The 15,222-nt window shown below is 38.0% G+C and overlaps 1 protein-coding gene across 2 annotated transcripts in view; it reads right to left on the minus strand.

Moving 5' to 3' along the window:
- PKD2 (polycystin 2, transient receptor potential cation channel) overlaps positions 1-15,222 on the minus strand; it is a 152,183-nt gene that overhangs the window by 32,266 nt on the left and 104,695 nt on the right. For both annotated transcript variants that reach the window (XM_053703304.1, XM_053703303.1), the window contains exon 12: positions 2,777-2,894. In XM_053703304.1, the coding sequence (XP_053559279.1) occupies positions 2,777-2,894 (118 nt within the window). The remainder of the gene's footprint in view (positions 1-2,776; positions 2,895-15,222) is intronic.

Genomic DNA, 15,222 nt, shown 5'->3' on the forward strand with positions numbered 1-15,222 from the left:
AAAAACTTATTTTCTATGATTTCACAGGGGAGGCGATGCCTCCCCTGCCTCCTATCACTGCACGTCACTGATATAAACACAGATTCAGAAACATATAGGAGGTGGCCCTCATATGAAATAGTTCCATTATTAAAGGAACTATGTAAAATTAACTTATATAATGTATATTAATGGATGGTAAGCGAATTCTGTTTCAGGCTTCTCCAGACAAGGGCAAAAACTACAGCTTGCTAGAGGGCTATCAAACAAAATATACACGCTCTAGGAAAAACAATACTACTATTAAAGACATAATCTAAACACATTGTTGTATTAATAAGGACAGTAAACACCTTGTAATTACAATACATTTCTGTGTAGCTATAGAATAACATATCAGCCAAGTCTTAATGTTTTTACAACAAATTAACACTTTTTACTGCAGTTGGTTTTTAAAAGCCAAACTCATTTTCCTTATTTGGAGGAGCCAATCTGGGCTTTAGTCGTCAGACAACAAGGATAGGTTCTGTCATAAAGTTAGTATAAAATGCATTGATTTGCAGTCGTTATCTCATAAAGTCAATTAGGGACGTATATGCAGTATACTCTCCCTTATTCAAAAATCTACACCCCCAATCTCTCTATAACTGTCGACAACTCCATCATTACCCCTACCCAGCATGTCCGATGTCTTTGGGTCACATTTGACTCAGATCTTTCTTTCACTCCTCACATTCAATCCTTGGCTAAATCCTGTGCTTTCCACCTTAAAAACATCTCTAACAGACATTTCCTTACACAAGACAACTAAGATTTTAATCCACTCTCTCATCCTTTCCCGCCTTGATTACTGCAACTCTCTAGCCTAGCTCCTTTACAATCCATAATGAACACCTCTGCCAGACGCATCTTCCTTACACGTTGCTCTTCATCTGCTGCACCTCTCTGTCAATCCCTCTGTCAATTCCTCTTGCCTCCAGGATTAAACACAACATTCTCACTCTGACATACAAAGCCCTCAACTGCACTGCTCCCCTCTATATCTCAGACCTTGTCTCCAGATACTCTCCCTCCCGTCCCATTCACTCTGCTCACGACCTCCTACTCTTCTCCTCTCTTGTTACCGCCTCACACTCCCATTTACAGGACTTCTCCAGACTGGCTTCCATCTTGTGGATCTTTCTGCCTCACTCCACAAGACTTTCGCCTAGTTTTGAAAGCTTAAAGCGCTCCCTAAAGACTCTACTATTCAGGGATACATATAACCTACACTAACCTTTCTGTATACCAGTTCCTCTCCTCCATTGCTATCCCCTTGAACCCCCTTAGCACATAAGCCTAAGAGCCCAGCTGTTTGTAGATCACCTTCTTAAAGGGACAATCAAGTCCAAAAAAAAACTTTCATTTTTCAAATAGGGCATGTCATTTTAAACAACTTTCCAATTTACTTTTATCAACAATTTTGCTTTGTTCTCTTGGTATTCTAGTTGAAAGCAAACCTAGGAAAGCACATATGATAATTTCTAAGCCCTTGAAGGCCGCCTCTATTTTATTTACTTTTCACAGCAGGGGAGAACAAGCTCATGTAGGCCATATAGATAGCATTGTGATCACGCTCGTGGCTAGTGGCAGACACTGCACTAATTGGCTAAAATGCAAGTCAATAGATAATAACTAAAAGTCATGTGATTAGGGGCAGTCAGAAGATGCTTAGATACAAGTTAGTCACAGAAGTAAAAAGTGTATTAATATAACTGTGTTGGTTTGTGCAAAACTGGGGAAAGGGTAATAAAAGGGATTATCTATCTTTTTAAACAACAAAAATTCTGGTGTTGACTGTCCCTTTAAGAGCCGACTACAACAGTGCGACTCTTGGCAGGGCCCTCTACCCGTTTGATCCCTATAAAGGTTTCCTTGTATTCTGCCTATGTTTATAGCGCTGCGGAATCTGTTGGCGCTCTACAAATAACCGATAATAAAACAATAATATACTCAAGGTGCATGGTGCATTTCAAGTTCTGAAAATTAGAAATTGCTAAATTTTTCAGTTTTACAAGGAAAGAGGGCAAAATAAATAAGTTGTTTCATCACACGCCACTAAACATTTTATAGAAAAAAAATCTCAAGGTGTTTACTGTCCCATTAAAGAGACACTGAGCTCAATATTTATTTTCCTTTAAAATTCTTAATTATGCTTAGAACAGTTCTGTAATTAAATTCTTAAAATGATGCATACTTCAGAAACCGAACCCTGCAACATTATGTACAGTGATTGCTTGATCAGAGCATATCTGTACCTAATAAGGTAAACAACCCTCAAAAGGGATTTACAAGGACTGTGTCAGTGTTAATTTTGCTACCACAATTACAGTTTTATATTTTCCCCTTTTTTGCAATGAAGTATTAGTTATGGAATTATATTATGCATATATAAAATTACTTTAATGTGTAATGAATTATGTGGAGTGTATCCTGCAAGATCTAGAACCATGACCCAGCAATATTCTAAAAAGTGACTGTCTAATCAACATTGGAGCTTAGTTACATGTGACTGTAACTTGCCAAAGCAAATGAGATAAGGCTTTTCAAGGGGTTTATGCTTTAAGTGTTTTGAAATTTCAAAACCCTCCAAAATTGTGAAAGCAAATTATAGTTTACGTGACCATAAAACATTTATTTTTATGCAGATCTTTTGTTAATACAGTGCCTAGTTACTAACATATGTTAATGAAGATCTCAGTGCAATATGGATCTACATTACAATATGGAACATACAATAAATAAAATGGCTTCTCACCCTCTCTTTTTCCAAGTCATCTCGCATCTGCTGGTGTTCATGCTCGGTGAGTTCTTGGTCTCCATCTTGATCATATTTAGCAAAAATGGCCTCAATTTCAGCATCCGTATGACCTTTTCTGAAACACAAATCAAACACAACTGATAAGGGACACATTTAATCTTTCATGATTTGTATAGAGCTTGCAATTTTAAACAACTTTCCAATTTATTACTAAATTTGCTTTGTTCACGTGTTATTCTTTGTTGAACAGTCTACCCAAGTAAACTCAAGAGCAGCAGTACACTACTGGGAGCCAGCTTCTGATTGGTGGCTCAGGCTGCACAAATATGCCTCTTGTCATTGGCTCACCTAATGAGTTCAGCTATTCACAGTAGTGCATTGCTGCTCCTGAGCATATTCTTCAACAAAGGATGCCAAGAAAAAAAAGCAAATTTGACAGAAGTAAAGTTTACTTAAAAGTAGTTTACTTACTAAGCATGTGCGTTATTTTGGGCTACCGCTTAGTTATTCTTTAGTGAATTTCAGCCTGTAAATGTCTGCATCTATGGCAACTTGCTATTTTGGTCGTCAGATATATTTGAAAAAAGTGAAACACATAAATATCAGTGCACACAGATAGCTGTGTGCTGCACTTTTTCGCAAATATATGAGGCGCCAAAAACAGACTAATGCCACAGACCGTAGCCATTTTCAAGCTTAGTTTCACTAATGAATAACGAAGCCCGAATTAATGCACATTCCAATTATTTATTTTTATTAGCATTTGTTTAGAGTGTTAAAAAAAATCATTTGACTTTGAATGGGTTTTATTTATAGTTTTAGTTTAATTGTATCCATTTTTTCAGTGGGTTTTCAGTTAAAGAAGGGCAGTTTTAGTATAGACACAAACACAATAGCAGGTTTTTCGGGTGCTTTTCAGAAACATGAATGTGTTTTTGGCTTGCCAACCACCCCCTCCCCCAGAAAAAACAAACAAACTATATTTCAAATGGAGCTAAAAATTTCTTGGTGACCACAATCCATTTTCTGGATACTTTTCAAAAAGTTTTCATGACCTTTTTAATTTCTACACCCCCTTGAAGGCTGCCTCTTATCTGAACGCATTTGACAGTTTTTCAAAGCTAGAGGGCTTTAGTTCATGTGTTTCATATAAATAACATTATGTTCATGCACGTGGAGCCAGCATTAATTGCCTGAAATGCAAGTCTGTCAAAAGATCTGAGATAAGGAGGCAGTCTGCAGAAGCATAGATACAAGGTAATTACAGAGGTAAAAAGTATATTTCCATAACAGTGCTGGCTATGCAAAACTGGGGGAATAGTAAATAAAGGGATTATTTATCTTTTTAAACAATAACATTTTTGGTGTTTACTATCCCTTGAATTCTTAGCATTAAGACACGTGTTATTCAGGTTGACCAGTAGGTGGTGCTGTTCTGTTTATTTCACATCAGTATTGCCACAAAATCGTTTCAGCACCATTTTTATTTTTCATATTGCTTAAAGGGACAGTCTACACCAGAATTTGTATTGTTTTAAAAGATAGATAATCCCTTTATTACCCATTTCGCAGTTTTGCATAACTAACACAGTTATAATAATACACTTTTAACCTCTGTGATTATCTTGTATCTAAGCCTCTGCAAACTGCCCCTTTTTTCAGTTCTTTTGACAGACTTGCAGTCTAGCCAATCAGTGCCTGCTCCCAGATAACTTCTCGTGCACGAGCACAGTGTTATCTATATGAAATACGTGAACTAACACCCTCTAGTGGTGAAAAACTGTTCAAATGCAATCTGAAAGAGGTGGGCTTCAAGGTCTAAGAAATTAGCATATGAACCTCCTAGGTTTAGCTTTCAACTAAGAATAACAAGAGAACAAAGCAAAATTGGTGATAAAAGTAAATTGGAAAATTGTTTAAAATTACATGCTCTATCTGAATCATGAAAGTTTATTTTGGCCTAGACTGTCCCTTTAACTTTATCATAAATCAAGTGCATTTTACCACAGAAGCATTTATCAACCCCTGCATTGCCTCACCACTGATATATCCTGTCTTCTGCCATCAATATTTATACTACACACACCTCACTCCAGGCTCCAGCACATAACTCTGCAGTCTCTCAGCTGCCTCCTATTATGCTGTGCACCAAACTCCACCCTCCAACAGCACATCTAAAACAGTGTACTTCACCTAGTTACTAGTACTGCTCTATTCTGTGGCTCTGCTCACACTGGTTATAGAGTTTCCTCTTCCCTCCTCTGTGTACCATTGCTCCCTGGCAATCATGTTAGTCACATAAGTAGACTTTACACAACCCAGTAACACACAGCATTTCCATAAGTAACCCTAAAACTGCCAAACAGCTCAAATTATTCATCTCATTTTCCATTATACTTTTCAGTGGTGATATTATCTAACTGTATGGTTTCTGCACTTTCTAACAAACTTCATATCACACTCAAATTATCATGCAGGTTTTTTTTTGCCAGCCCTAAGGCTATAGCCACAAAAAGCATGATATTCCCTTGCCCTGGAACCTCTTTGAGAGTCTTATCTCCACATAAAGACCCCCTGTCCATATGACCCCACTGACATCCACAAACCACATGAGACTAGTGCTTAGACTCCTTACTCTTTATTTCCTGTTAGTCATATGCACAATAGAGAGTTCAGATCAGACCCTATAGCCCTGCAGACTCACTGTCACATACCTACATTATGCATCAGATCAGATACCCTGGCCCTGCACCCCCTCTGAAAACCACATGACCCTATATATATATATATATATATATATATATATATATATATATATATATATATATATATATATTCAAGCAATTTCCAGCTCAGCCCACCAAGAGGCAACCGCCTGGGTGCAAATATAAGCAATATGAGTAAACAAAGTCAGATGCACTCTCAGGTCTTTTCAATAGATTCTTTAATGGAACGTTTTCGGGGTTCACAACCCCTTCATCAGCATCAACAAATAAACAAATATCACACAATTTATAGTGTTTCAAACAGTGTCTCACCAAACAAGTGTTACTCCCAAAAGTGCGCCAAAATATCGAGTGTGGAACGCATCTTGCGTTCCACTGTGATCATGTCTACCGGAAGTGATGCCACTTCCGGTTTTGTGGCATGACAAAAACATGTAAGCAATGTTGCTTACATGTTTTTGTCATGCCGCAAAACCGGAAGTGGCATCACTTCCGGTAGACATGATCACAGTGGAACGCAAGATGCGTTCCACACTCGATATTTTGGCGCACTTTTGGGAGTAACACTTGTTTGGTGAGACACTGTTTGAAACACTATAAATTGTGTGACATTTGTTTATTTGTTGATGCTGATGAAGGGGTTGTGAACCCCGAAAACGTTCCATTAAAGAATCTATTGAAAAGACCTGAGAGTGCATCTGACTTTGTTTACATATATATATATATATATATATATATATATATATATATATATATATATGGTCTGAGGACGGGAATAACCTCCCCGAAACGTCACTATGTTCTAATAAATTGAGATTTGTTATTTTTTAAAGACCCAGTAAGTGTTTTTTGTTGCCATGATATATATATACATACATACACACAGTGCTCAGCATAAATGAGTACACCCCTTTTGAAAAGTAAGATTTTAATCAATATCTCAATGAATACACGAACAATTTTCAGAATTTTGACAAAACTGAGTTTTATGGAACATTTGTTTAGCTCATTACATGAAAGTAAGGTTAATAATATAACTTAGATTACAAAATTGTCAGGTTTACTCAAAGTAGGCGATGCATAAATGAATACACCCCAACAACAAAAACTACTACATCTAGTATTTTGTATGACCTCTATAAATTTGTAAGGACAGTACCATGTCTTCTAGGCATGGAATCAACAAGTTGGCAACATATTGCAACATCTATATTTTTCCTGGATGCTGGATGGAGAATGATGCTCAACTTGTCTCTTCTGAATTCCCCATAGGTGTTTGATTGGGTTCAGATCAGGAGACATACTTGGCCACTGCATCACGTTCAGTCTGTTCTTAAAAAATGCAACAGTGGACTTAGATGTGCGTTTTGGATCATTGTCATGTTGGAAAAATGGCACGGAGTGATGGTAGCGTCTTCTCTTTCAATATCTGTGAATTCATGATACCATCAATGAAATGGAGCTCCCCAACACCAGCAGCACTCATGCAGCCCTACAGAAGGACACTGCCACCACCATGTTTCACTGTAGGCACCATGCATTTTTCATTGTACTCTTCACCTTTGCGACGTCATATAGTTTTGAAGCCATCAGTTCCAAAAACATTTATCTTGGTCTCATCACTCCAGAGTACAGAGTCCCAGTAGTCTTCTTATTCAGCATGTGTCCTGGCAAATTCTAGGCAAGCATTTTTGTGCATGGGCTTTAGGAGAGGCTTCCTTCGTGGACGACACCCATGCATGTCATTCTTCTGCAGTGTATGCCGTATTGTGTCACAGGAAACAATCACCCCAGTTTGGCTTTTTACTTATTTAGCTAACTGCAATGAACTTGCATACTGATTTTCTTTAACCCTTCTCATCAGAAGACGCTCTTGTCAAGGTGTTAACTTCCATGGACGGCCTGGACGGCTCTGTGAGATGGTTGCAGTTCCATCTTTGTTACATTTTTCATCACTTTTGCTACAGTAGTTTGACTGATAAGTAAAGCTTTGCTGATCTTCTTGTAGCCTTCACCTTTCTTGTGTAAAGAAATTATTTTCTTTCTCAGGCCTTGTGACATTTCTCTTCCATGGGGTGCCATTGCTCACAGCATGACATGAGAAGGGGTTTTCTTTGGTAAGTAACGCCCTTTTATAATCTACTGTCTGCTGGACACCTGTTTAATGAATAATTAGACTCACCTGTAGTTAAATTCTTGTTAATTAGGAATCTGTTGTCAGACATTTAGCTTTGCTCCTATGGCTTTCATTGGGGTGTAACATGGTCTTAAACGAATTTGATGAAAAATATGAAAAGTAGATCTGGGCTCAAATTTTCTGAATTTTTGAATATGCTGCAAAATCAAATGACTCTGGAACAATTCGGCCTGAAGATATATAATGAAAAAGAGATAAAACGTTTCTTTCTAAAATGGGAGAAACTTATTTTCTCTCTTCCTCTAGAAGTTCAAATCCAGATGGTCTCTTCTTTTAAGAAATCACATTAGTTTAACCAACAGATAATTAGAGTTTTTTCCCAGGCGACTGGCAAAGAAGGAGTTAAAACCCTTTTTCCTTCCCCTCCCCCCTTTCCCTCATTTTTTCTTTTTTTTTTCTTCCCTCTCTCCCTTCTCTCTCGCTGTTTGGTGGGTAATGCATGTAAGTTTAGTGCTACTATTCGCATATTCTGTATTGAATACAACAACTCCTCTATTTGTGCTTTACAATAGTCTTAAATGTTGTTACATGGCAAGTGTCACTTTATATGGTTCTTCCTTTTAGGAGTTAAGAACCGATTCTTTATTTTCAATGTTCCAAATGACCAAGTGGAGTCTATTGATAACCACTGTATTATGTTTTCGTCTTTCTCTTTTTTTTTTTTCCATTTATGTGAAAAAGCGTAGATGATGTTTGTGATATGTCATTATGTAATCGTTTGGTATTCTCAAATGAATTAATATTAAGCTTCAATAAAATAATAAAAAAACATAATTTATGTAAGAACTTACCTGATAAATTCATTTCTTTCATATTGGCAAGAGTCCATGAGCTAGTGACATATGGGATACACAATCCTACCAGGAGGGGCAAAGTTTCCCAAACCTCAAAATGCCTACAAATACACCCCTCACCACACCCACAATTCAGTTTAACGAATAGCCAAGCAGTGGGGTGATAAAGAAAGGAGTAGAAAGCATCAACAAAGGAAATTTGGAAATAATTGTGCTTTATACAAAAAAATCATAACCACCATAAAAAGGGTGGGCCTCATGGACTCTTGCCAATATGAAAGAAATGAATTTATCAGGTAAGTTCTTACATAAATTATGTTTTCTTTCATGTAATTGGCAAGAGTCCATGAGCTAGTGACATATGGGATATCAATACCCAAGATGTGGAGTCTTCCACTCAAGAGTCACTAGAGAGGGAGGGAATAAAACAAAAAACAGCCATATTCCGCTGAGAAAATAATCCACAACCCAAAAATAAGTTATTTTCACTTTTGAAAGAAAAAAACTTAAATCAAAAAGCAGAAGAATCAAACTGAAACAGCTGCCTGAAGAACTTTTCTACCAAAAACTGCTTCCGAAGAAGCAAATACATCAAAATGGTAGAATTTAGTAAATGTATGCAAAGAAGACCAAGTTGCTGCTTTGCAAATCTGATCAACTGAAGCTTCATTCTTAAAAGCCCATGAAGTGGAGACTGATCTAGTAGAATGAGCTGTAATTCTCTGAGGCGGGGTTTGACCCGACTCCAAATAAGCTTGATGAATCAAAAGTTTCAACCAAGAAGCCAAGGAAATAGCAGAAGCTTTCTGACCTTTCCTAGGACCAGAAAATAAAACAAATAGACTAGAAGTCTTCCTGAAATTTTTAGTAGCTTCCACATAATATTTCAAAGCTCTTACCACATCCAAAGAATGTAAGGATTTCTCCAAAGAATTCTTAGGATTAGGACATAAAGAAGGGACAACAATTTCTCTACTAATATTGTTAGAATTCACAACCTTAGGTAAAAATTGAAAAGAAGTCCGCAAAACTGCCTTATCCTGATGAAAAATCAGAAAAGGAGACTCACAAGAAAGAGCAGATAGCTCAGAAACTCTTCTAGCAGAAGAGATAGCCAAAAGGAACAACACTTTCCAAGAAAGTAGTTTAATGTCCAAAGAATGCATAGGTTCAAATGGAGGAGCGAGGAGAAATTGACTTAATGACAGGCTTAATACGAACTAAAGCCAGTACAAAACAGTGTATATCAGGAGGTATAGCAATTTTTCTATGAAATAAAACAGAAAGAGCGGAGATTTGTCCTTTCAAGGAACTTGCAGACAAACCCTTATCCAAACCATCCTGAAGAAACTGCAAAATTCTAGGAATTCTAAAAGAATGCCAGGAGAAATTATGAGAAGAACACCATGAAATGTAAGTCTTCCAAACTCTATAATAAATCTTTCTAGAGACAGATTTACGAGCTTGTAACATAGTATTAATCACTGAATCAGAGAAACCTCTATGACTTAGAACTAAGCGTTCAATTTCCATACCTTCAAATTTAATGATTTGAGATCCTGATGGAAAAACGGACCTTGAGATAGTAGGTCCGGCCGTAACGGAAGTGGCCAAGGCGGGCAACTGGACATCCGAACCAGATACGCATACCAAAACCTGTGTGGCCATGCTGGAGCCACCAGCAACACAAAAGACTGTTCCATGATGATTTTGGAAATCACTCTTGGAAGAAGAACTAGAGGCGGGAAGATGTAAGCAGGTTGATAACACCAAGGAAGTGTCAGCGCATCCACTGCTTCCGCCTGAACATCCCTGGACCTGGACAGGTATCTGGGAAGTTTCTTGTTTAGATGAGAGGCCATGAGATCTATCTCTGGAAGACCCCACATCTGAACAATCTGAGAAAACACATCTGGATGGAGAGACCACTCGCCTGGATGTAAAGTCTGGCGGCTGAGATAATCCGCCTCCCAATTGTCTACACCTGGGATATGCACCGCAGAGATTAGACAGGAGCTGGATTCCGCCCAAGCAAGTATCCGAGATACTTCTTTCATAGCTTGGGGACTGTGAGTCCCACCCTGATGATTGACATAAGCCACAGTTGTGATATTGTCTGTCTGAAAACAAATGAACGGTTCTCTCTTTAGTAGAGGCCAGAACTGAAGAGCCCTGAGAATTGCACGGAGTTCTAAAATATTTATTGGTAATCTCGCCTCTTGAGATTTCCAAACCCCTTGTGCTGTCAGAGACCCCCAAACAGCTCCCCAACCTGAAAGACTCGCATCTGTTGTGATCACAGTCCAGGTTGGGCGAACAAAAGAAGCCCCTTGAACCAAACGATGGTGATCTATCCACCATGTCAGAGAGTGTCGTACATTGGGAGTCAAGGATATTAATTGTGATATCTTTGTATAATCCCTGCACCATTGATTCAGCATACAAAGCTGTAGAGGTCTCATGTGAAAACGAGCAAAGGGGATTGCGTCCGATGCTGCAGTCATGAGACCTAAAACTTCCATGCACATAGCCACTGAAGGGAATGACTGAGACTGAAGGAGCCGACATGCTGCGACCAATCTTAAATGTCTCTTGTCTGTTAGAGACAGAGTCATGGACACTGAATCTATCTGGAAGCCTAAAAAGGTGACCCTTGTCTGAGGAATCAAGAAACTTTTTGGTAAATTGATCCTCCAACCATGTTTCTGAAGAAACAACACTAGTTGATTCGTGTGAGATTCTGCAGTATGTAAAGACTGAGCTAGTACCAAGATATCGTCCAAATAAGGAAACACCGCAATACCCTGTTCTCTGATTACAGATAATAGGGCACCCAGAACCTTTGAAAAGATTCTTGGAGCTGTTGCTAGGCCAAATGGAAGAGCAACAAATTGGTAATGCTCGTCTAGAAAAGAGAATCTCAGAAACTGAAAGTGTTCTGGATGAATCGGAATATGAAGGTATGCATCCTGCAAGTCTATTGTGGACATATAATGTCCTTGCTGAACAAAAGGCAGAATAGTCCTTATAGTCACCATCTTGAAAGTTGGTACTCTTACATAACGATTCAAAATTTTCAGATCCAGAACTGGTCTGAACAAATTTTCTTTCTTTGGTACAATGAATAGGTTCGAATAAAACCCCAAACCTTGTTCCTGAGGAGGAACTGGCATGATCACCCCTGAAGACTCCAGGTCTGAAACACACTTCAGAAAAGCCTGAGCTTTTACTGGATTTACAGGAATGTGTGAGAGAAAAAATCTTCTCACAGGAGGTCTTACTTTGAATCCTATTCGATACCCTTGAGAGACAATGCTCTGAATCCAATGATTTTGGACAGATTTTATCCAAAAATCCTTGAAAAACCTTAATCTGCCCCCTACCAGCTGAGCTGGAATGAGGGCCGCACCATCATGCGGACTTAGGGGCGGACTTTGGTTTCCTAAATGGCTTGGATTTATTCCAATTTCAGGAAGGCTTCCAACTGGAAGCAGATTCCTTGGGAGGAGGATTGAGTTTTTGTTCCTTATTCTGACGAAAGGAACGAAAACGGTTAGAAGCCTTAGATTTACCCTTAGGTTTTTTATCCTGAGGCAAAAAAACTCCTTTTCCTCCAGTGATAGTTGAAATAATAGAATCCAACTGAGAACCAAATAAATTATTACCTTGGAAAGAAAGAGATAGTAATCTAGATTTAGATGTCATATCAGCATTCCAAGATTTAAGCCACAAAGCTCTTCTAGCTAATACAGCTAAAGACATGGATCTAACATCAATTTTGATAATATCAAAAATGGCATCACAAATAAAATGATTAGCATGTTGTAGAAGGCGAACAATGCTAGATATGTCAGAATCCAATTCATGTTGCACTAAATTTTCCAACCAGAAAGTTGATGCAGCCGCAACATCACCCAAAGAAATAGCAGGTCTGAGAAGATGATCTGAATATAAATAGGCCTTCCTTAGATAAGATTCAAGCTTCCTATCTAAAGGATCCTTAAAGGAAGTGCTATCTTCCATAGGAATAGTAGTACGTTTAGCAAGAGTAGAAATAGCCCCATCAACTTTGGGGATTTTTTCCCAAAACTCTATAGATTTTGCTGGTAAAGGATACAATCTCTTAAACCTTGAAGAAGGAATAAAGGAAGTACCTGGCTTATTCCATTCCCTAGAAATCATATCAGAAATAGCCTCAGGAATAGGAAAAACACCTGGAGAAACCACAGGAGGTTTAAAAACAGCATTTAACGTTTATTAGACTGAACGTCAATAGGACTGGTTACCTCAATATCCAAAGTAATTAACACTTCTTTTAATAAAGAACGCATATACTCTATTTTAAATAAATAAGTAGATTTGTCAGTGTCAATATCTGAGGAAGGATCTTCTGTTTCAGATAGATCCTCATCAGAAGAGGATGAATTATTATGTTGTTGGTCATTTGAAATTTCATCAGCTAAATGAGAAGTTTTAAAAGACCTTTTACGTTTATTAGAAGGTGGAAATGCAGACAAAGCCTTCATAATAGATTCAGAAACAAATTCTTTAAAATTTACAGGTATATCATGCACATTAGAAGTTGAAGGAACTGCAACTGGCAATGTACTATTACTGATAGAAACACTATCTGCATGTAAAAGTTTATCATGACAACTATTACAAATGACATTCGGTGGAATAATTTCTACAATTTTACAAATGCACTTAGCTTTTGTAGAACCCATGTCAGGCAGCAATGTTCCAGCAGAAACTTCAGAGACAGGATCGGATTGGGACATCTTGCTCAATGTAAAAGAAAAAACAACATATAAAGCAAAATTATCTATTTCCTTAAATGACAGTTTCAGGAATGGGAAAAAATGCAAAAGCATAGGCCTCTTGATAGAAAAGAAAGCAGGAGGCAAACAACAATGGGGTATTGAAATAATGAAGAAAAAATTGGCGCCAAGTATGACGCACAACGTAACGTAAACTTTTTTGGCGCCAAAAATGACCGGAAATGACACACTTGCGTCACTAATGACGCCGCTGTGTGAAAGGTCTCGATGTCACGTATGACGCCAGAAATGACAAAGTTGCGTCAAAAACGTAATTTCCCGCGCCAAAAAGTTCGCGCCAAAAATGAAAAGTCTAACATTTGACGCACCCGCGGGCCTAATACCCGCAAATGCAAAAGTAGTCAAATTGAAAAAAGACTAAACCCCAGGTAAGAAACAAATTTCTTAAAGTGTTTATATTCCCAAATATGAAACGGACAGTCTGCAGAAGGAAATACATGAACCTGACTCATGGCAAATATAAGTACAATACATATATTTAGAACTTTATATAATTTGCATAAAGTGCCAAACCATAGCTGAGAGTGTCTTAAGTAAATGAAAACATACTTACCAAAAGACACCCATCCACATATAGCAGATAGCCAAACCAGTACTAAAACAGTTCTCTAGTAGAGGCAATGGTAAATTTGAGAGTATATCGTCGATCTGAAAAGGGAGGTAGGAGATGAATCTCTATGACCGATAACAGAGAACCCATGAAAAAGACCCCCGTTAGGGAAATCATCGTATTCAATAGGTGATACTCCCTTCACGTCCCTCTGACATTCGCTGTACTCAGAGGAATCGGGCTTCAACAATGCTGAGAAGCGCATATCAACGTAGAAATCTTAGCACAAACTTACTTCACCACCTCCATAGGAGGCAAAGTTTGTAAAACTGAATTGTGGGTGTGGTGAGGGGTGTATTTGTAGGCATTTTGAGGTTTGGGAAACTTTGCCCCTCCTGGTAGGATTGTGTATCCCATATGTCACTAGCTCATGGACTCTTGCCAATTACATGAAAGAAAAGAATGAATTTGTTAGGAAAAATACTTTGCTGTGGGTGCAAATTAACAAATCTTGGTTGCAATCAATGGCCCGCATTTGTGGGAGTATTATGTAGAATAGTGTCCCATAGAATATGTTGTTTCTAAAAGGTAAGTAAAGGTTTTCTGACAAATCTGTTGGGGTGTACTCATATATGCTGAGCACTGTATGTATGTGTGTTTAATACATACACACACATATATATGTATACACATATACTGTACATATATATATATATATATATATATATATATATATATATACACACACATACACACATATATACATACACACACACACATATATACAGTCTCCTCCACTAATATTGGCACCCTTCGGAAGGCTTTTGATTTTTGTTCAAAAAGTACACAAAAATACTCTGCTCTCATGGATATCAAACAAATGCAAACAACACAGGTTTATTTGAAAAAAAAATGTGTTAAATATATGTGTGGCACAATTATTGGCACCCTTTTGTTTAATACTTTGTGCTACCCCCCTTTGCCAAGATAACAGCTCTGTGTCCTCTCCTATAATGCCTGATGAGGTTGGAGAATACATGGCAAGGGATCAGAGATAATTCCTCCATACAGAATATCTCCAGATCCTTCAAATTTCAAGGTCAGTTCACCCCACAGGTTTTATATGGGGTTCAAGTCAGGAGACTGGGATGGCCATGTCAGGACCTTGATTTTGTGGTCAGTAAACCATTTTTGTGTTGATTTTGATGTGTGTTTTGGATCATTGTCCTGCTGGAAGATCCAACCACAGCCCGTTTTAAGCTTTTTGGCAGAGGCAGTAAGGTGTTTATCAAATATCAACCGATATTAAATGGAGTCCATGATGTCATGTATCCT

This window comes from Bombina bombina, chromosome 2 (assembly GCF_027579735.1).
Source record: "Bombina bombina isolate aBomBom1 chromosome 2, aBomBom1.pri, whole genome shotgun sequence".
NCBI lineage: Eukaryota > Metazoa > Chordata > Amphibia > Anura > Bombinatoridae > Bombina > Bombina bombina.